General features: G+C 48.7%; 1 protein-coding gene across 8 annotated transcripts in view; it reads right to left on the bottom strand.

Annotated features, from left to right (window-relative positions):
• Positions 1-1,746: 1,746 nt before the first annotated feature.
• LOC8033296 (RNA-binding protein 25) overlaps positions 1,747-21,907 on the bottom strand; it is a 36,681-nt gene continuing 16,520 nt past the window's right edge. For 7 of the 8 annotated variants that reach the window (XM_040500361.2, XM_040208629.3, XM_040500362.2 and 4 more), the window contains 10 exons: positions 16,755-17,212; positions 15,020-15,131; positions 14,618-14,707; positions 13,607-13,680; positions 11,706-11,856; positions 10,120-10,287; positions 7,490-7,769; positions 5,903-6,183; positions 3,153-3,299; positions 1,747-2,652 (listed from right to left, as the gene is read on the bottom strand). In XM_040500361.2, coding sequence (XP_040356295.1) covers positions 2,560-2,652; positions 3,153-3,299; positions 5,903-6,183; positions 7,490-7,769; positions 10,120-10,287; positions 11,706-11,856; positions 13,607-13,680; positions 14,618-14,707; positions 15,020-15,131; positions 16,755-17,212 — 1,854 coding nt within the window. In that variant the 3' untranslated portion in view covers positions 1,747-2,559. Of the gene's footprint in view, positions 2,653-3,152; positions 3,300-5,902; positions 6,184-7,489; positions 7,770-10,119; positions 10,288-11,705; positions 11,857-13,606; positions 13,681-14,617; positions 14,708-15,019; positions 15,132-16,131; positions 16,186-16,754; positions 17,213-21,907 lie in introns of all 8 variants that reach the window. The other variant, XM_040500357.1, reaches the window with a different exon arrangement.

The raw sequence follows: 21,907 nt of genomic DNA on the forward strand, positions 1-21,907 counted from the left end.
GGTGGAGATTAAAATCGGCTGACTGCCAGTGCACCGACCAGGGCCATACCCAGAAAAAAATTTCGGGGGGGGGGGGGGGGTCAGAACTCCCTAACCCCCCCCCCCCCCCCCCCCCCCCTGGTTACGGCCCTGATCCTTCAGGGAATCGGTGATTCAGTGTTACTGCAGTTATTGCCGCCTCTCTTGGTTTTCCAGATGTCTTTCATTCGTTTGGAACGTATATCCCCCATGCTGAAAAATACAGACGTCATGTTCACACTAACAGTGTCCAACAGTGCACATAAATATGTACCAACCCGTCCTAGCACTGTTTTTAATGCAATGCATTTGGAAGAGAAACGCTGTAACTGATCGATTATTTTGTCTGTGCAACTAAGAAATGTTTTAAGCTAGTACATATGAATTATTCGGGATATTTTTCTTATAATCGAGCACAGGGAGAAAATTCACTCACTTTTTCCCATAGAAATGGAAGTCAATTTCGCCTTCTTCGTGGCACTCAGTTCGTCGAACAAGGTTGAACAAGATGGCGTCATCAGTGAAGGCCAACGCTGGGCACAGATTGGACACGACGATCACGTCAACGTTCAGCTCAAACTTGACTGCGTTTTTAATTTGTCCAGCGTTGGCCTTCGCTGGCGACGCCAAAATGTCAGCACTATGAACTTTTCTTCTGGGCAGTATTGGTTGGGGCAACGTAAAAAGTGGAGAGGATATAGGAAAGGTGGAGGTGGGCAAAAGTGGAAAGCGCAAAGTGTACGTCAGCCTTTGGGCCATTAAATATGTGGGAATCGGGCACCCGAAAATCGCACGTTTCTCCCAGCATCTTTCTCCTTTCTATTTCTTTATCACGTGTAATCGATATAATGACGAAATTTCAACTCGTCTTGATCACTCTGGTAAACCCGGACAGCACGGAATATGTCATGCATTATGATCCGTTAGGATGAGGTGGTTTCGGATGCATTGCAGGCACAGCACACTACGAGTAGAGGCAGCTGTGCGCACCGACACTCGCACGCTACCGCAGGCTCTGGATATTTTGCTTAGTCCAGCTTTTTGCACTTCTCTTCGAGTCGGGCTGCGGATCGCATAGTCCGGGGTTAGATTCCCGCTGTGCCGCTTAGTAAACCCCGCTCATTATGACATACTAAGCTTAATTACGACTAAAAACTATGGTGTCTGGAACGCTTCTCCAAATCGTATGTTAGCATGCCCTTCCGCACACGTATCGGAAGTGGTCCCAAAGTGGCAGCAAACGACGTCACAGAAGCTGGAATGTGATGTTGTCGGATGTTGCGACCCTGGCGGTTGGTCACAGAAATGCTGGCGAAAAGCACGAGCGAATGTGAGTGTCGCCGTCGTCACAACTGCAGGCTGCCAGAGGTACCGTGCAGCGACAAGCTGAAATAGTGACCTGCAGCAGAACAGGCATCCGTCACATCCACCACAGCTGCCGAGACGCCACGAGGATCACAGACATCAACAGGTGGAAATCGAGGGACCACTTTTTTGGGCACGGTAACTACTGGCCAAAACTGCAAGCATTCATTGGCTGAAAGAGCCACTCCTTTCCTCTAGCAACTTCCAAATATTTTTTTTTTAAAGAAACAGGAACACATCTTGACATCACCGTACGGCAACCAAGTCAACCGTAGGCCAGCAGAAAATATCCCAAAACCAGATGAGTGGATATCCCACCAGCAACTTCTAAAGGAACTACCATATAAGCACACAGCACAAATCTGTCGACTCCACATACTCCAGCTTTATTTGTGAAAACTCACGAAGACAGTCCGAAACAGTCGCAAATCAACTGCTCTTTTGTTTTTTTTATTACAAACAAAATGCAAAAAGGAAAGGGCAGAATGAGAGACGAAGAGAAAAGAAAATTTGGTTCTCAATATACAAGAAACTAGACCCGGAAGAAAACTTGCATCCGCGCCAACAGACATCGTAAGAGAAAAAAAAAAAAAAATCCTATTTCACGTGCGCTGCAGATTGCCGAGCGCTGATCACAACTTGGAGGAGAGCCTTCACCGAACGAATTTGGAGACGGTAGAGACAAATCTGCGCAATACCCGCCTACTGTAAAACCAGTTTACGTGCTTCTTAGTCGGTTAAAAACAAACTAAGAACTTGCGGCACGAGAAACCGCGGGGTCAGGAAAGCTTGCCCTAAAAGCATGCCAAAAGTGACGCATTCGAAAAAAGCTGGGGGGCCGCAACGACGGACACACTTGATTGACCCTCGATCCGTCATCGCGGCCGAAATTGATGTTTGTGCTGTTTTGCACGAAGAAACCGGTTCTATTAATACAAAAAGAGAGAGAGAGAGAGAAAAAAAAAAGTAACTGGCAGTTGAAATTACCCGGGCAAAAAAAAAAAAAAGACGTACGCCCGGGAAGTGGAAAAGAGGGGACACCATATTTACAGACGGTGGTACTTCGTAAAAAAATAACCGACAACGATAGGAGTACCACAATACAGAGAAGGAGGGGAAGAAGGCGGTACAAAGTCCTGATGCACGCCGCGTCGTCGCTCCCGGACCGGTCCGGCCTCACTTCACGAGACCCACTTTCTTGGCTTCTATTTCGTAGATGAGCAGGCGCCACATTTTCACCACAAAGACTTCCGCTTCCTCGTCGAGAACCTGAAAGAAGGCGAGGTACGCGGATTGGGAACCATAGTTCGTTGGCTCGGCGGCGAAAACTCGAAACAACGGCGTAACACCGTCGCCGACGGGACGGCATGCAGTTGACTGCGTGAACACTGATATGGCTGCCAGTGAAGGCTACCCGCTTGCTTGAACCGACTCGTATGTTGCAACGGATTCGCTGTTGGAAATATTGCAAATCGAGACATTGATAAAAAATTATCGTGCAAGCGTACGTTTCCCGTAGGCCAATTCGCATTTGCCGTGACTGGGTTGGCGGTTCAAATTATGTCAGTGTTTTTTAATCAATGGGGTCAATTTAACGAGGCCCGACTGCGCAATGTTAGGAGAACAATGCAAAAAAGATCATACTGCTGGTCAAAGCTTAATGACCATACTTAACACCAATACTTTGCGCACATGTTTTGAAGTTTTTGTAAAGGACTTGCAGTACAAAGCAAAGATTGGCCCGACGATATACTTTGAAGAGCACCCACCATAGAGACATCGTTGAGTATGCTCTGCGCTGCACTGCCCGCCAGCACTTTGGAACAGATAAAGTCCACCAGGGTGGGTTCCTCCTCTCCAATGTACTCCACAATCTTCTTGTTGATCCACGGTCGGATCCTCTTGTCCATCAGGGCCTGAAACACGGTGCGCAAAGTTGATCCGTAAACTGTGTCGACTTCGGCTTGGCGGCGGCCTCCGGGGAAACGGGGTCCTTGAGCAGTGTGCCTGGCCGCGCACCCCAGGTCTCGGGAGAACTGATGGACCTCAGTGAGGACGACCCATGGGACCAGCGGTGTGTGTGTGCGTGTGGGGGGTCTCCAGGCCAAACAAAGCGACGGTGTTCCCAGCAGCCTAGCCGTACGTCTGAATTCCGGCGTACTTCGATTTTTAGGAGAGGGGAGTATGGCGCACCGTGAATTCACGAGGGCGCCCATCAAACCATTTGGCCAATCTTGGCCGCGACACGATCACATGGTCGTGTTGCCGCGGGGTCGATTGGGATCTCGAATTCGGCTCCCGACGCGCCGCTTTCTCTCCTAGCCACTGGAGGGCGCTGCAGGCGCCCCCGTGGCAGGCGAGGAGAAACCTCCTCGCCCATCGAGATATATACTCGGTGGGGGGAGGGTGCCTCGGAACCCTCAGTGTTTGTTTTTCTTGTTTTTGCTTTGAATGTTTTTTTTTTTGTTTTGTTTTTTGTGTGCGGCGTTGGTGTTGGGGTACTGCTCCCTCGCTGGGCGCACGCCTTGGACTTTTCCCATCTTGTGCGTCATCGCCCCTGCGGCTGCTGCTTCGAGACGCAACTTGGTGTGCACCGAATGGTCCTCTCTGGGAGAGGATGAAAGGAGGAGTCGCCGTTTGGACAAACACCAGCTTGAGCTGAACCCCTCGTCTTCTGGCAGCGTATTCCCCGGCAGGAACCACAGCTCGGGGAGCCTTGTGGGACGTCCGCGACGCCACGCAGGACGCCGGGGAGCAGTTCTCAGTGACACTGGACTTCCAGCCCCACGTTGGGCGCCATTTGTAGGAAATCGCGTACCGCCGCCGATTCGCCATTTCCCACGTGGTCCGTCAACGAACCGAGTCCAGCCTGGTTCTTTCACGGGAGCGGGATTCCACTCCCCGTTTATTCGTACAATAAAACACAACACTACAAAACACTCAATCTAAACTACAAATACAAGCTACATTACACAGTTATTTACAAATGCACGTTCAGGCTAAACACAAAAGAGGCCTCTAAGAACTCCGGACGCGACCGAGACGCAGGCACTGGCAGGCAAGTGGGTGGCGCTGGCGACCGGATCTAGGATATCGCGGGACGCGAGGCCTAAGGGCCTCCTTTGTGTTTAGCTTTAGCCTGAACGTGCATTTGTAAATAATTGTGTAATGTAGCTTGTATTTGTAGTTTAGATTGAGTGTTTTGTAGTGTTGTGTTTTATTGTACGAATAAACGGGGAGTGGAATCCCGCTCCCGTGAAAGAACCAGGCTGGACTCGGTTCGTTGACGGACCACGTGGGAAATGGCGAATCGGCGGCGGTACGCGATTTCCTACAATGCCAACCTCTCTCTCACTTCCGCCACGGGCGTTTGAAACTTCTACGACTGCGGCGAAAGCTGAAAGCACAAGAATCTTGTCTACGGAGACGTGTCGTGCAATGACGTGTACTGTAAATGCTAGCTTAGCATCGAGTGTGTGTTTGAAAAGAACTTAAAAAGTGGCCAGAAGGTTAACGCAAGCTTTGTGCAGAAAATTCGATACTATAGGCAGTGAGGGGATAAGAACGCTCTGCCAGGCCTTGGCTGAACGTGTGTGAGGTGCTATAAATGTAGAAAGCTCGTGCTAGAGGCGGAGCTTCCAAAGCGTTTTTCACCTGTCACCGATTGTAGTTAATTATAACGAAAACGGAAACCAATAAACAGCATTATAACTAAATTTTTCTTTTATGTATGATATCAAAGTTTGAGCAGTTAATTTGGTATCAACAAGAAGCTGACAGAGAGACCGTTTTACTACGGTCGATCAACCGGCCCAGTAGTCGACACGTTCGTAAAAAAATGAACCTTAAAGTCCGAAACATTTCTAGAATATCTACGACAGATGCCTTTGTAAACAAGTGCCCTCCTCCTTTAATGTTTATACTGCTTCACAGAACTTTCCCAAATTCAGTCAAGCAATCAAGGTTGGCAAACTTCTCCGTCCACAACTGCACTTTGTCTACAACTGCCAGTCTGCTACATGTTTCTAGTGCAGTCAACACTCTCTTCAAAGCACTGCCTTCTATTTTCAGACCAGTGTTGCTGTTCCTAGCTCTTTTATACCCACCAGCGTCAAACTCAACACACATCCAGACGAAACCATCCAGGGAGAGAAAGAAACCCAGGTACACTGCCATTCATTTGCATTAGATAGCATGCCTACAGCATCAAATCCTCCCCTAACAGTGTGGGCATCTCACGTCCCAGAAGACACATGAGGATTACGTTCTTCACGCTGTCGCACAGCGTCGGGGGAGGGGTCTGTCACCGGCACAATGAGAGAGATACCAATTCGCCGAGACGGCCGTCTCGACTGGCGCTCGAACGCCCATGATGACAGGTCACTCCTCCCAATTCAAAGGGGCAAGCCCAGAGGCTGCGGCGTGTCCAGCCATTCCAAGCATGCAGGACCTGTCCATGTCAAGACGGTCGGATTTTTACGGAGCGAGATGTATTTCCCCAAATAAAGTATTTGCTCACATTGTCTACGAGGCTGCGGTCGAAGTTGAAGTTGAACAGCTCCTCCTTGGAGGTGGGGATGCGGTCGATGAGGCTCTTGATGTGCTTGCGCTTCTCCTCCGTGTTCATGTGCTTCTCGTCCTCCTCCAGGGGCACCAGCTTGCGCTTCTTGCGCGTCTCCACCACCTCCTCCTCTTCCTCGGCCCCAAACGCCTCCGAGGCCGCCGCCGACAGCTGCTTCTTGCGCTTGCCGCCCCCCGCGGAAGGGCTCTTGCGCCCCGAGGGCGGGTTTGGGCTGGCACCTGCATGAAACACGCCCTTCGTGTGAGCACGGTAATCTCGCGCTTCTGCCAGGCCGTCGACCAAACTGCCAGACGATAAGGCCTCTGTTCGCAACTCTAGCCCGCCGCTCGTCCTCTCGCAGGTGAACGAAGGACCGGAAGTGCAGAGACAGCGGCAGCAACTGACGGCCTTGGCGCTGCCGTTTCTGCACGATTATGGTCGGCGCGTTCGTGCATCATGCAGTTTCAATGGAAAAAGCAAGCGCGTCAAAATAGGAATGGTCGTGTCCCGCTTCAAACGCCTGTCGGCATCTTGGTTACCCACGATAAGCTCCCACCCCGGCCGCTTCGTATTTGTAACCAAATAAATTAATTTCGGCACATCGACCGGCGTCAGCGAGCAGATGAGCGGGAAATCCCAAAGAATCTATTCCAGTCTTTTGCCATCTCAGAACTACCGCCCCACCGTCTATGGGGCTTTGGAGTTGCGAATGGTCGCTGAAAAGATTAGAACCAGGGAGGGCCTATGGTTTTCCCGCCTCTAGTGCAAACTTTCCACCTTCGACGACGCTTGGGTGTCTCGCGAGCTGAAGCGGCACCCTGCCGTCGTCGTCTCGTTGGTGACCACGGCAGGCTGCAAACTTTTCGCATTAACAATTTCGCAAATACCGTGAAACGTCCGGTCTAGTCGTACGAAGATCGAACGTGTTCCAGGACTGCCCGATAGGTGGCGGCAGTGCGTTATTTCATCACGAGTGCTTACGAGCGGTTGCAATGCAGTCTATCACACTCAAACAGACATATGGGAACTGGCCTCTGGTCCGTACATCCAACAACCTATCTACCCAACACGATACTGTCGGTGCCATTTTTCTTCAGTTTTCTTCCGGGTGAAAAGGATGGTCATCGAAAGTACTAGTATGGTTAAAAATCTTCGTTTGGGCAAGCTTTGATGCTCGTTAATACCGTTTTAAAGTAGAATCCTAAACCGTGCCGATGTCGTGCTTATGTCAACGTCGTCGTGCGGTGTACAATTGTGAACAATACGAGCAGGAACGCCCAGAGCGCTCGGTATTCGATAAAGATTGTGCTTTCTCGGGGCCGATAAAACGGCGTAGTGGGGGGGGAGGGCTGCGAGAGTGTGCATGTTGGAGTAAGCGCACATTCTCGCAGTCACCTCTCCACTTTATGGTTTTATCGGCCTCCAGGTGGAGCGGCATGTATTGAAGGTCACGTGCTCCAGCGTCCCCGCTCGTGCTGTTCACGATAGTATCCCTCAAGGTACCTCATAAAAAGTATGGCCTTCGCGGCCCCTCCACAAACTCACCGCCACTGCCCAGCTTGAGCACGCCAAAGCCGATGGGCCTGGCCTCCTCCTTGGGGGTGACCAGGACGTCCGAGAAGCCGGACAGGCTGTTCTGGCCGCTGTTGTCCTCCTCCAGCGAGATCAAGGGGGCAAAGGAGGGGGCCCTGGGGGACACCGACGACAGTCGCTGGGGAGACCCCATGGCGGCGTAGCCGGCTGCCCTCGCCGCGGAGGGAACCTCCGGCTGTTCCGGTGCCGCCATGGTGGGTGCCGGGGATCGCGGCTCGGCCGCAAGCGGCGCCTGGGATGCAATCAGGCCATTCGGAAATCCACTCAGTCTTAATGCTAGGACCGCTCACACATACAGCGCAGCGTTATTCCAGTGCTAACTCTGTCTGAACTTAGTGTTAATGCAGCGTTTGCTAAAATAGTGTCGATATAACGGAGGCAAGGACTGATTCACATGCTTCCGCTTGACTGCGACCAACTGGGCTACAATTTTTAAGTTTCTGCGGTTGTAAGCAGCCGCGAGTGTGTGAAACAGCTTCAAATGACTTCAATGATAACGTCTCATGCCTCGTACCTAAGACGTTGCAGAGACGGCTCACGGTGCTTGCGATTCTGGTGACTTGTTCCCGTTTAAGATCAACACGTTCGACAGTGTGCGCAAAGAACACGGCCAAAGCTCTAAGCCTTGCCCCAACACCATAACTAGTCTTTCTCAGAACAAAGCCATCTCAGTGCAACTGCAGATGAAATTGGACCAGTGGCAAGGGCTCTTCCATTGCCAGCCAAGGAGCTCATGAAACTGATCTCGCTGCAGCAAGCTACCTTGCAGTATTATTGCAGGCAGTAGAACCTCATTGATATGTTTTACAGGGGACCGCCGAAAAAGATGTATCATCCGGGAAAACGTAACAACCGATAATGCACTTAGGGGGGCTCTACATGAGATAGAAAGCAGCTTTTATACAATGGTTTATTTTATGTGTACTTACAGAACTGCTAAGGACTCGGACACTCCAACTTTGCGTGTTTTGCCCCTTGAGCCTGTTTAAAGCCTGGTTGATAAAAAAAGAGCTTTCGCCTCAATGTCCTTTCATTTGGCGATGATTCTGTTCAAAGTTGGCGGCGCAAGTCCCAGGTTTCTTGCGATGTCAGATCTCTTCCGGCTGGAACTGTGATCCACCGTCTGAAGTACCTACATTAAACTTCTTTAAAAGAAAGTGCCTTCTTTTTTCGCGATGCCATGACCGTCGTCAATGGGAGCAAAGCGCACATACTCCAAGACACCACGGTTCACGCAATCGAGTGGAACAGAAACTAGAAGCGCAGCGTGCATGCAGATGTACCTCGTGCCAGAGAAAGGGAAGGACAAATGAAAGAGAGAGCAAGAGGGAACGAGCGTTTGCCGTCCAGCCAGCCTCGCTTCCCGTCCGAGCAGTGCTCCAAGGTCGCACCCGGGCAATATGGGAAGCTGTGGCAGAGATCAGCAAAGCCCAGCGAGGAGACAGAGAGATGGAAAAGAGGGGCAAAGGAGTAAAGGGAAGACTGGCGTCTGCGTGCCCACGCGTGCCGTGCAACCCACATTGCATTTTTGGCTTTGCTCCGCTTCGAAGCCAGCGTGGCAGCCTGGCGCCCGGCGCGCCGAGGTGCCACGATGCCGACTCTTTTGTACGTAAAAACCGGGAAAGCAAATATGACAGGCAGGAAACTAATACATGTATTTCTATAAAAGTAAAATGAGACCGGTGTTTTTGAACGTAACAGCCAAGAAAACATATCAACCGAGAATTTAACAATGAGGTTCTACTGCATTGAGGAGGAAACCTCAGTGGTGAGAGGAGAAAATACGGTGCAAAATGAGCGGTGAATACGTGGCTAAATACTCTGCTGATATAATGTCGAGTTGTATGTGTGAACCGGCCTTTAGACACGTTAAGGAGCAGAAGCTGTTGCCACCGTGAGCCAATGAGAGCAACCAGGTGGAGCACACGACAGCTCTCCGCAGGAAGAGTGTCAGCCGGCGGTGTACCGTCAGGTGCCTCACTATCGACGCTCCGATTGGCTCGCCGTGGCTGCCGTCTTTACTATTTGCAAAGTTATACTGAAACTGAATATAATATTGATCTTGGCATTGAAGAAATATGAACCCCGCTCGAGGAGTTATTGCCCGCGTGAGAGTCCAGTCTCCAGCAAGCCCAAGAACATATTTTACGTTAAAATCAATATTCTCAGATTCTAACAATATTTAGTTTCACCTTAGATTCGGACACAAGTGACACTACGAGGTGACGGCACTAATCAGGCGCCTCACTTTTGAAGACCGCCATAACTGAACACCTTTTAATCCCATGCTTTGTAAAGATTTGTTTGTGTGATTATAGTACTTTCCATTAACGCAGTTTTCGAAACAAGACAATGGTGTTTGTCATGTTTCAGTATATGCTCTATTATCGCTGAACCATTCATGTACAGGGAAGGCCCAGTGACTTGCACTTTTGTTGATGTTTCATTGGTTCAATCAGCTCGTAGCGTCGGCCGTGTTTGACGTAAGGTGAAGCGAAACAAGATGAATGCCGAGAGAAAATCCTTCGAGAGCTCTCAACAATTGAGCGAGGGATGGCCCTCTGCAGCGAGGGGAACCCCACCTGCTTGGGCGACGCCTTGGGGGACCGCTTGGGGGACAACCGGCCGTGGTGTGGCCGCCGGGGAGGGGTCAGGTCTCGGTGTGCTGGCTCCGGCGCGGGTTCGGGGTCCGGCTTCCCGATGGGCAGGAGCAGGGGCCTGAGCAGCCGCACCTCCTCTTCGTGGTGGATCTGGGAAAGGAGGGTCCATGGGGCGCACACTCAACTTCCGTTTCTCGGACCCAAATGTAGGTGTGTGAACATGCAAAACTTGTAATGTTTCGTGGATAGTCTATTCGCAGCACACCTCTACTCTCTAGAATATTCCGAGTTTTTCGAAAATTCGAGAGGTAGGAATGTCTTCAGAATTCTTTCATTTGTCACCATGGGCCGATCCCAGAGGCAGTGCAATACCGAGCCAATACGTGGCATAGGTGAAGCGAGCTTCAAGGACTTTGCCGCATGACAACCATATGATTCATATCTTGGGTTCAATAAGACTTGTATCAGATATGGTGATAAGATTTTGGCTATTTCAAATAAATAAGGTAGTCATCATTAGGTTTGTTATGTTACAGATCTCACTGAGGCAAAATTTAAGCGAAATACAGGGTGTCACAAAAGAAAATTTACACGGTCTTTTTTACCGCAAAAATAAACTAGGCATCGCTGAACGCTCATTCTCCGCCCGAAGGTAGCGCTAGAGGTCACAACCAGATCCCAAAGTTTCAGCCCGATTCGATAACTTAATCAAAAGTTATAAGTGATTTTCTGAAAATTTCAACGGGAAAATGGCGGCCGACGGAGTTTTCCAACACATGGGGCTCTATGGCACCAGAAACCGAAAACGAGCAAAATTGGGCTCCATTTTCCCATTGAAATTTTCAGGAAATAACTTATAACTTTTGATTAAGTTATCGGATCGGGCTGATGCTTTGGCATCTGGTTGTGACCTCTAGCTCTACCTTTGGGCGGAGAATGAGTGTTCGGCGATGCCTAGTTTATTTTTGCGGTAAAAAAGACCGTGTAAATTTTCTTTTGTGACACCCTATATTTCTTACAAATAAAACAATTCCTTTTCATAAAAGCCTTCCAGAAAAAGAAAAAAAATCATTGTGATTTAATGAAGTGTTTATGCTCAAATCAAATTCAATCCGTAACAAAATTTTAGAAAATAAAAAAAAAAAAGATCACCAACCAAATCTTATGCGGAGAGCAAGTCGTCTGCTTCTTTTGTAGGGGTTGTGGTGACGTCAGAATGCCGAGCTCGACCTGGTTCTAAATGAAAGATGGTGGGTGGACCTCAAGGCAGCTTGTTTTGAGGTCTACCCACTATCCCTTAATCAGAAACAGTCGGAGCTCGGCGTCTTTCTGTTGTCACCGCAACTCTTGAGGAAGAAGCAGACGACTTGCTCTCCGCATAGAATTTAAGCGGCGATTTTATTCGATTTTCAAATCTTCTCCCCAACTAGGGAGAGCTCTGCCAAAATGTTTACCTTCAAATAAAATTTTAATGTTCACGTTCAGTTCGCAATCAAAAACTTGGCATTCACACACCTCTACCAGGACGGAACGCATGCCGCAGCACGCTTCACTCGCGGTCAACTCACCCGCTTGGCCTCCGCCTCGGGGTCGGGGTGTCCTTCCTCGGTGAGCTTCCGCCGCAGTTCTTCGAGCTCCTCCCTCTCTCGCTGCCGGTCCCGGTTGTCCAGTTCCAGCTCCTTCTCGCGGTCTTTCAACCGGCGTTGCAAGGAGCTGCCCCTGAAGATCGAGCACGGGTCAGTATCGCCTTCAAACCTAGACGCCAGCAATCTGAGATTTTTTGCGAAGCCCAACAAAACACGGTGCTCGCGAGGTACTCTCGTGTAACTTGAGAAGGTGAAAGATAGTTCACATATTTGTGGTCAAATAGGACAGAGTGCATTGCAACTGCTTACGAGGCGAGACCACACTGGCGCCATCAATTTGGAGTAGCCCTGAAACACTACCAATTCATGTATTTCTCTCAATTTTTTACGCATCACTCTGTCACTATGGGCGTGAAATACTCGTGACATGTTATATGCCGAGTTCCATGTTTTCAAAAAAAAAAATCCGAAAACGGACGTCGGTAAATTTTTTTTTTTAGTTCGGATCTATCTGGAAAGTTCAGAATTTTGAGCTCATGACAAAATAAATAGAACAAGAAAAACATTGTTTTGCAAATAAACTTCCTAAGAGCACAGGATAAGTGGTCCTAGGGAAGTGTCACTTCAGTTTCCTTTGAAATCTAGAAGTACAGACAAAAGGGATTAGCCTTTTAGCTCGTCAAAGTTCCTTGAGGGGAACGGGTCATGGTACCCCGGACGTTATTTATTTTGTTTTTGAATTTTAAAAGTTGAGAACACGGTAACATAAACTCGGAAGTTCAGAGAATTAGGAGTCTAACAAAAATAAACTCAAATAAGAATTTTCAGCAAAAAATGAACTCCCCAAAAGACCTCTCAATTTTACAAGAAATAAACTCAGAAAACAGGGAATCCTACTTATAAGCAATCACTTCTCGTAGCTTGTGCATAAATTTGATCTGTAAGGTGAGATAGGCGAACCTGGCTTTTCAGCCTGCATAAATAAACTATGCAGTGCAGAAAGATCAAACTTTGTGAGAATATGACACTAGTGGTGGAGATAAGTTGCAAAAGTTTGAGTACATGACGTTACCTAGGTCAAAAGATACAAAAGAAAAACAAAATTCCTCAACGAGCAACTTTATTTTTCAAACCGTAATTTGGGATCATGGGCACCTGTTTCCTTTATTTCAGTGAAAAAACTGGCCAATTAGAAAGACAATACTGTTTTCTTTCATGTCAAGTTCTTTCACCAACATAATTGTTACAGGCACCCACAATCTCAAATATTGGTCCGATGAAAATCGGGCTTACATGGACGTCGGCTCATTGAGAAAGTTTGTTCCCCTTTAGTATCTTTTGATCCAGGTGACGTCATGTGCTCAAACTTTTGCATTTTATCATCACCGCTAGTGTCACATTCTCACAAAGTTTCAGCTTTCTGCGAAGCATAGTTTATTTATGCGGGCTAAAATGCCGAATTTACCTTTCGCGATCGGACCCTGTAGAAAATACTGCAAAATCTTCGGTCTAGTTATTAGCAGTTTTAGGAACACCCAACAGATGGCGGCAGGGCGCCAGTGTCCTCCGCTGATATGTGGTGCGTTGCCTTGTCACAAGCAGTCGTAAAATATCCCAGTGCACTTGGTCACTCTTATGCCAACATGTGAAATGGTCTTCGGGAGGCAAAAACGAATAGATGCATGTGAGGAGTCTCCAGACACGGATGGTCCGGTTTGCAGATCCCACACGAATCCTACGAAGCATCGGCTTTTAAATCTACGTAAAAAAGGTTGCAATTGGAATTCAACGAAAGGCAGTCTCTCTGTTACGAGCGACTCCCTCTCCTTAAACATCAAAACGGCTGTGAAGCAGCTCAGAAAGGATTGCCTGGGGTCACTCACTTGTAATACTTGACGTCGTCCCGTTCGTCTTCGTAGTCTTCGAGGAACTCCTTCAACCGTCGTGCCTCCTTCCCCTGGGGGATGAGAAATGTGTGTGCAAATTTGCAATGGGACCCCAAAGTGATTCTCGTCTCATTTTCCGATAGTAGAATTTTAGTATCCCAGAAAATGCTGACAGGGTTCTAGCCAACTCGGGAAGATTGCTTGCCCCAATAAATCAATTAAGAATTTAATTTCAGGAGTGGTGATAATGCGTGCGTGGGGGGGTGGTGCTGAAAGACCTGTTGGCCTTCTGAAGTGGACCCCAGCCATAAAGTCTCTTTCTAAGGGGGAAGTTTTAACTTTGAAAGATTTTATAAGTAACTTTCTGTAAGCCCTATTTTTATAAAAACATAATTATCTGAAAATTTAATTAGAACAACTGGGGAGAACACCGACGATGAAAAACACAATTTCTAAAAACTTCTGGCAAACTGCTAGGTGGTTTGTTGCACACGTATAACGTTTTAGAATCGTAAACATTTAGCGATACTCGGAGCTGCCAGACGCCTTTGTCCACGGCGCTCTTCGTTAGATAATTTAACGCGCACCATGTGTACACTTTGTAGCTGTTCCTAGAATGAAGCGATACTGCCGCTAATTGGGCTGATCCACCGGATGATCTTCCAGAGCTTTCCACACTCTCGAGCTCTTCTCCCTCAGTGCGCACAGGTGGTCGAGCTCCTCCTCGCCTATCCCTCTGGTCACACAATCTTCCCGTATACTGATCAGCTTCGGGAGCCTCATTCCTCCCCTCCCATCCATCAACCAATCAGCGTCGAACTTCGTGGCCACGCTTTTATCCAGGCTTCACAAAATGTCGAACACCTAGCCAAACAACGTTTCACAATGAAAAATGTTGGAACCGACTTTTGGAACTAACTTGAATTGGCTGACAGGTTCCTGACATAGCACCACAAAAGTGTGAGTAATGAGAAGAAAAACATAGGAGGGAGAGATGTGCACTGTTACCTCTTCAGACCTCTTCTCTTCTTCCTTGAGGCGTTCCTTCTCGTACTCCTTGGCCTTGCGACGCTCCCTCGTTTCCCAGTTGCGCAACCGCTGCAAGCCCCGAGCAGACACGTTTGCTCATTCAGAATGGACACGCATGGCAGAAAGTCAAATGCAATGATAACGCGAACCCCCCTGCCCCTTTTTAGAAAACTCGTGTCGCATGGGTGTCTGAGCTGGGGCCTTAGGTTGGACGCTCGGCGAGATTGCCGATTATTGCGATTGGCACGATTGACCTTGGCGCTGGCCAATCGTGGCAGTTGGTGACCTTCTCGCGAAGTGCCCAACTTGGAGCCCCTGATGAGGTTTAGCACTTGGGATCTGCGGCATTCATCGAATACCAACGAAGGTCGAGTTCCTCACCTCCTGATAAGCGGCTTCCTTCTCGCGCAGCTTCCTCTCCATCTTCTTGCGTTCGTGGGCATCCTCCTCTTCCTCGCGCTCCCTCTCCCAGTCTCGCTCGGAGTCACGTGGCCTACGAAAAGGGTCACGCCACGCAGTGTCCCCGTGTAAGCTTGCAGTCGAGTCACCATCCACTTTCGAAACGTGCTGGCCGCAAAGCAACTGAATCACTCCTAGAGAACAGCGATACTTTTTGTTGCGGTGAAAGGTACCTTCTGCGATTGCACCAGTCTAACACTGTTCCTAAGGTTTTGAAATAAAGGGCCAGTACGAGTTCATATTCTTGGCAGCTTTCACCACTGACTGACCCTTTCGTTAGAAAGGCACCTTAGGGCGCCTTCCTAACAAAGGGCACCCAAAGTGCCTTTCGTTAGAAAACATGCGGAAAAGCGTACACTAACAAAAGAGAAAGGTGACAACACTTGGACATAGCTGACAAGCGGATAGTTTATTCGTACCTAAAGCGTGACAATGTTTCACTAGATTTCTTTTATTTAAATGGTAGAAGTGCTTTCCTTCATTCACATTAAGACTGTCAAGACTGAGGAAGTCGGGGTAAAATTGCAACGCCCAATTGAATTGCCTCGTCTTTCCGAGCGCATCTTAAGGGACTTCTACAAACACGCCCGCAAGTAATAACAGACAGACCAAAATATCAGCATTGAATATGTTATAGGAAGAGGCTATGTAGAAAGAGATAGACAGAGAAAAGTGACATGGAAGTGACCTCATCAGCATTATGCAACCATGTCGCATCACTTGATGAGGTGGTCGCAAAGCGTGGTGTATCGCGCGACGTACACCAAAGCCACCGACCTCGTAGCACATCTTACAAGCAAGAATTTTGTCAGGGATGACTTAAATGGACTGCAAGCTTTTCCAAGAAAAAGTCTGTGCTCGGCTCTAGACAGAGCTACAGAGGGAAAAGTAGCGCTTCGACAGGTCCCCGGGGGCAGAGGCCCGAGACTCCACACATCTTCGAATAAGTCCGCGAGGCGCCATTAGTCGGCACACTGCCGCGCGCAACCACACACAAGAGTGAGAAGGTCTTTCGAGACCCAGTGCCCCCTTACTTTTCCTCGGTTACATTAGTGGTGGGTCGCTGAACCTGACCCTTGTCGCCTCGTCTGTTGAGAGATGTGGGAAGAAATGTGTTAATGAGGCCTTAGCCAACTAAGCGACTCATCCTCATCTACACTGCCCCAATCTGCAGTCCCGCAATATTGCGAGAGTTCCGCCGAACTCTTGCGAGTGCTGTTTAACACTTGACCGATGAGCACTTGCGAGTTCTCTCGAGCACTTGTTGCACTTGCGAGTTCTGTCAAACTCTCTAGAAATTGCATAAATAAGAGAGCAGACACATTACACTCCTGTTTCACTGAACGTAAGCGGTTGACTCACAAAAATAAATGAAGGTGGACCAGTTTCTGGACCGTCCTCAAGCCTTGTCGTGGAGACGCGACGATTCCCAAAGAACAAGCTCCCCCAGGAATTTCCAATGTAAAGACACAGGTTCATTTGATTGCAGCACGGTCCCAATACACGAAGCAATGGTAACTCGAATCTTATTATTATCTCACAAGTCAAAAGCTTGCCCTCGCCGCTTTTTCCGGCCCCTAAAGTCGCGACATTGCACGCCTAGCCGCGCAAAAGGCAGCACAGACTACCGGGGCGAGACACCGAATCTCGGACTCACCGAAGCATCTCTCGCATCTCCTTCTCCCGTTCTCGTTCCTTTTTCTGGACCCAGTCCGGTGACTCCGACCGGGCCTTGGAAGGTGCACGTTCTGAACGCGGCGGCGCCGGCGGCTGGGGCGGCTGTTGCGACGACGACGACGATGGCTCTCTCGCCTCCCGGTCCCGTTCGCGCTCGGACCTCTCTCTCTCCCGTGACCTCTCCTCCGCCTTGTCTGGGTCTCGAGAGATCCTCTGGTCCTTCTCCTTGTCACCGCGGTCTCCACGATCGCCGCGGTCCCCACGATCGCCGCGATCGCCACGGTCACCCCGATCGCCGCGGTCGCCCCGGTCACCGCTGCGTTCCTTGTCTCTCTCGCTTCCCCGGTCCCGGATGCGAGACCGGTCGGGCGACGGGCGGCGCTCCTTGCGGTCTCGCCGTCGCTCCCGCTCTCGGTCGCGGTCCTCTTCCTGCTGCCTCTGCACAGAGCGCAAAAGGATGGGCGGGTCATCAGCGCACTCGCCTCGCCCACGGGGTAGCGTCGCGCCGTGAGCAAACAAAGTCCAAACGTAGGCATTCGCACGGATGATGCTATGCCATCTAGCGGCAAAAACCTAGATCCTAAAAACAAGCACCTCACTTTCACTGAAGCCTGCAGCAATAAAACAGCACTATCCGAAAGCAGAACTATGAAACAAGCAAAACCCGAAATCCGAGAGAAGCTGGGCAATTTCGTGTCACTAGACAGCATGTGAAACCTGCATATATCAGTTTACAGATAACTTTGAGACAGTTTCTTGCACTAGCTCGTTTTCAAATTAAAGCAAGATTTGAGGCAGTAGCAAATCTTCCATCAAGGTAAACAGTACTATGTCACTAAATAGATTCCTCTTAGCATATATTAGAATTGGTCCCATGACACTTGGTGCCTCATACACCACAAAGAACATAAGCGGCAAGGTGCAAGTCACTTCTAGATGAACCGAAAGCAACAAATCATCTGCATGCTCCTACTTTACACAAAGGATGACGCCAAGTTATATCAAGCTGCAACCTTTTACTTTCTAACACCTACCATTATGCAACGCATGGCTACACTTGCTTGCATAAAGCATTTGCACCGTCACTAGATTTAAAAAAGCTGCCAATTAAACGCACACATTTTTTTTTCTCTCCAAGTCCCTCCTTGCTTGCTTTACCTTCACCGCAACAGTGGAGGCACAAGTAAAAGAAAGTTCCGTGTTTTTACCTTTCGTGGCAAGAAGTGCATCGAACTCAGTAACCAGAAACAGCGAAAGAAACCGGAAACTCAGCTTGCGCCTCCTAAAAACGCGCATTCCAAAAAGCGGAAGCGTCAACAGCGACCTTCTCGCTAACAGTGTGAAAGCAAGCACATCAGCACCAATAGCCAAAAGATGGTACCCCTCCCTCCCAACACCAAACTACAAGAACACACACACACACACAAAAAAAAAAGTTTGTCCAGTTAATTCATGCAAGCCCAAGCAAGCTGCCAGCCCACTCTAAAGAACTCCGCAGCTGCGTCTTTAGAGCCAAAGAAAGTGACGAACTTTGCTTGAAACACTTTTTGGGACACGAGACGAATGACGCCCGCTTGTAAAATTCTTAGAAATCTCGAGACACAAGCGCGGGCCGCTCGTACAAGCGTTTCCAGAAGGCGACGGACAAGTTCGGGGAACACGGAGATGCTAGAGAGAGTGGGACAAAGCCTTACTTGCTTCGCCAACACGATCGGAAGTCACTTTAGAGGTGCAGCAGCCCCTCCCCCAAAAAACAACTAATCCCTGCAGAGAGGAATCACGGGAATCTTGCTGTCTACTTCTCAGGCAGAGCTAAGGCACTCGCAAACAAAACAACAATTGGAAAAAAAAAAAAAAAAACTCCCCAAATGATTGAATTACTTTAGAAGCGCACTTCACCCCAAAAGCGAGTGAAAAGCAGCACAATGGAAAAGCCGCCTAGGCGTTCCCATTAAAATATGCTATGTCAAAGAAGGTACTCTTAACGGAAAGTACATAAAACATTTTCAAAGTCCCCCCACACCAAATAATGAGAAAAAAACAAAACAAAACACAATCAGCTGGGGTAAAAAAGAAAAGAAGCAGTCATAGCCACTGAGAAGGCGAGAATGGCAGGGAGCAGCTTCAGTTGTCCCACCCCTAGTGCCAGCTTCCTACGTTCGACAACTCTTCAGGAATTTGTGCACCACAAGCACGCGTGAGTGTGCAGCCAAGCACGGTTAAAGGCATGGTACGCGGGCCGAAGGCCGGGTTTTTGAAAGGCGTGCCCTGCCATCCTCACCCTGCTGGTGGCCAGAGTCCCCTTCTACGATGCGCCGAGACAAGGCCTTCCAGTTCCCCCAAAACTCTGCGCAGTTTCACTCGCCAACAGCAATCGGCGCGCGGCCAACGACGGCGGCCGAGACAGTCCCCGGAAAAACAGAAAGCTTCCCAGAAAACAGCTACTGATGGAATCAACGGACGTGTCACACTCACCACATTGCAAAATATTTGTGGAGAGAGCCCTCGGTGGCTGCCAAAGCAGATTTTGTTTTTCTCCCCTTGTGTTCTTCGCGAGGGAAACGACTTACCGGGGTCTGCAACCGCGGGTTCCGGAGAGACTGCCCCACGTACGGTTCGCGCGCTTCACGGAAGGATCACGACAGAAAGGTTTTCCTCTCACCTGAGGTTTCCGTTCTCCGCGGTGGCGCACCTACGTCGCCGAGAACGTGGGGGAGGGGGGGCACGCGAGAGAAGTGGGTCGGAGGTGCACTTACCTGTTGCTAGAGGCCGTCTTCGGGAAATTAGAGCGAGGTTCAAGCGTGGGAGACGCAAGCACGAGACAGAAAGGGGGTGGAAAGCTTCGAACAGAGAGTGGCCTCAAGAAAAATGTAGGAAGTATGTGTTGCCGGAAGCTTCACCAAATAGACTTACCTCGGTTTGGTGTTCGCCCAATCTCTGATTTCTCTCTACACCGAAAATGCACCTGCCTCGGTTTAGCATTTGACCAATCTCCAGTTCCTTTCTGCCCCGAAAATGCATCTGACCATCTTTCCGTGTGGCACGATCGTTTAGATAGACCCTTTCTAAAACCTCGTCCAGCAACGTTGGCTGTCGCCATTTCTCGGGCATGAAGAGCGCGACTGTATCCGAACCTTCGTCAAATGCCAATGCAGCGCTCGTTTTTGGTGCGAGCTAAGCACACTCCACACCAAACGCCGACGCAACCTTCACGTCCAGTACATGCTCCAAACAATGGAGGACTCGAATAAATGACACATCAGCTGCTGGAGGGAGCACACTTTTGAAAATGGTCTATTGTTGTCTATAGCAAGGCCCCATTTAAAATACCAAAAGGAAAGATCTGATATAGACCAACCATAAAAGCTTAAACATCCAGAGATCCCCCACAGCAGGCATTATTATTTTTGTTTATATAAACAGCATCAGGGGCTGCAGGGAAACATTTCTATGCGTTCTGAATCCAGTTCCGATGACCTTGGCATTTTTTAACGTTTGCCTCGGCGTCGGCCATCCCGAGATTTCGGATAACTGTTTCATGTAAGGAATTGCTCGACACATAAAATATTTCTGCCAATTCATTCATGTCCACCGAGTTTCTACGCCGATTTGCCGCTTCCTGGTTCAAGTCGCTCGCGCATCTGGTATATGGCGTCCAAGAGAAAGCTCGTTGAAAGAGACAGGAACAAGTTGGGACGTAGAGTGATGCATGCACCACGGCCGCCACCTCAAGTGAAATCATACAGGCTTAGACATGCATTGACCAATCAGCCAGCCAACGAATACTACTTACATGGCACCGATGCCCAAAACACGAAACTGATAACCACTGTTTGGACATAGGTACTAAAGCCTGCAGACATGAGCCAAATGACAAAGTTCCGCTCATCAAAGGCTGCGATTTCCATAGCTGCAAGTTAGGTGTGACATACATGAGGTGGGTAGGGTGACCCCCAAGTGGTTAATGAAGCATAAGTGTGCGATTCCAAGCATGCAAGCCACTGACAAGATTTTTAACACAGAAGAAAAAAACATTGTTCACATGAAAACAAATGAAAAGGACCAAACTTAGGTTGCCCAATTCAGCATGCAAACTTGTTAAAAACTGCAATAAGCACTGCTATCAGCACCTTAAGACGTGACATGAGATGGACCACACTTTGAACGCACAGGGTTAATATAGCCAGTCCGCTGTGACAAATTTGAATGGTTAGTGAAACAAGCGTTCCATAAAAAAGTAACATCAGCAAGAACGCCAAGTATTGCATGCAATGAAAGCACACTTAAGTACATGCAACGTTTTAAGATGATCAGCTTTGCAACATGAAACGGCTGAATGCCAAAAGCCATGCAAACAATGCAGAATTTGCATGCAACAGCCAGAATACATGCGGGTCCGATTGCAAAGGTGTGAAGTGTAAGCTAATAAAAGCAGAAAATCTCAAGCTGCCTTTTATGGAAAAAAAAAAAGCTAAAGAGATGAATGAAAGAGAAAAAACATGACACAGCAGCTAGCAAGGGAAAACGGTGAAATGCCAGCCATATAAAAATACTGTTACACATTCTGAAATTTTTCCCATACATAAAAAAAATAGAGAATCAAAGGTAAGCTAAGGTTGTTAGGCCTTAAAAGCCAGTGTCCAATTTTTTTATATACTGTAGTATAAACTTCCAACTAAATAATAATAATAAAAAAAAAACGTATTGCACTTTATTTAAAAAAATAGCCCAAAGGCCACACCAGGAGAAAAAATAACCAAGCAGAAATGGAGACGAAGTTCTCAACAGCCCATCAAATAGAGAGGTCTAGAATCGAACACGTAGACAAGAGACCAGCCCATCTCGAAGACAGTAAGATGAAGAACCACCACCTCAACTTCGTTCCAGAGATAATCGACCGTCCCTGCTAGTCAGGACAGTAAAGGAAAACAACGCCACCACCGAGAGAATTGGAGGGTAGCACTCAAAACGCCATCCACCACCGACCGAGAGAAACCAACTAGCGGTGTCCACCCCTCTGTTCACCTCTTTTGATCTTGGCGGCACCGACTCCGGTTCTGCGAGTGGATCTCCGAGGGCGAGGGTGGAAATGACGGGAAAGTGGGTCACGTGAGAACCAGCAGCGCTCTGGTA

The sequence above is a fragment of the Ixodes scapularis genome, unplaced genomic scaffold (assembly GCF_016920785.2).
Source record: "Ixodes scapularis isolate PalLabHiFi unplaced genomic scaffold, ASM1692078v2 ptg002494l_1__unscaffolded, whole genome shotgun sequence".
In the NCBI taxonomy this organism is placed as follows: Eukaryota; Metazoa; Arthropoda; class Arachnida; order Ixodida; family Ixodidae; genus Ixodes; species Ixodes scapularis.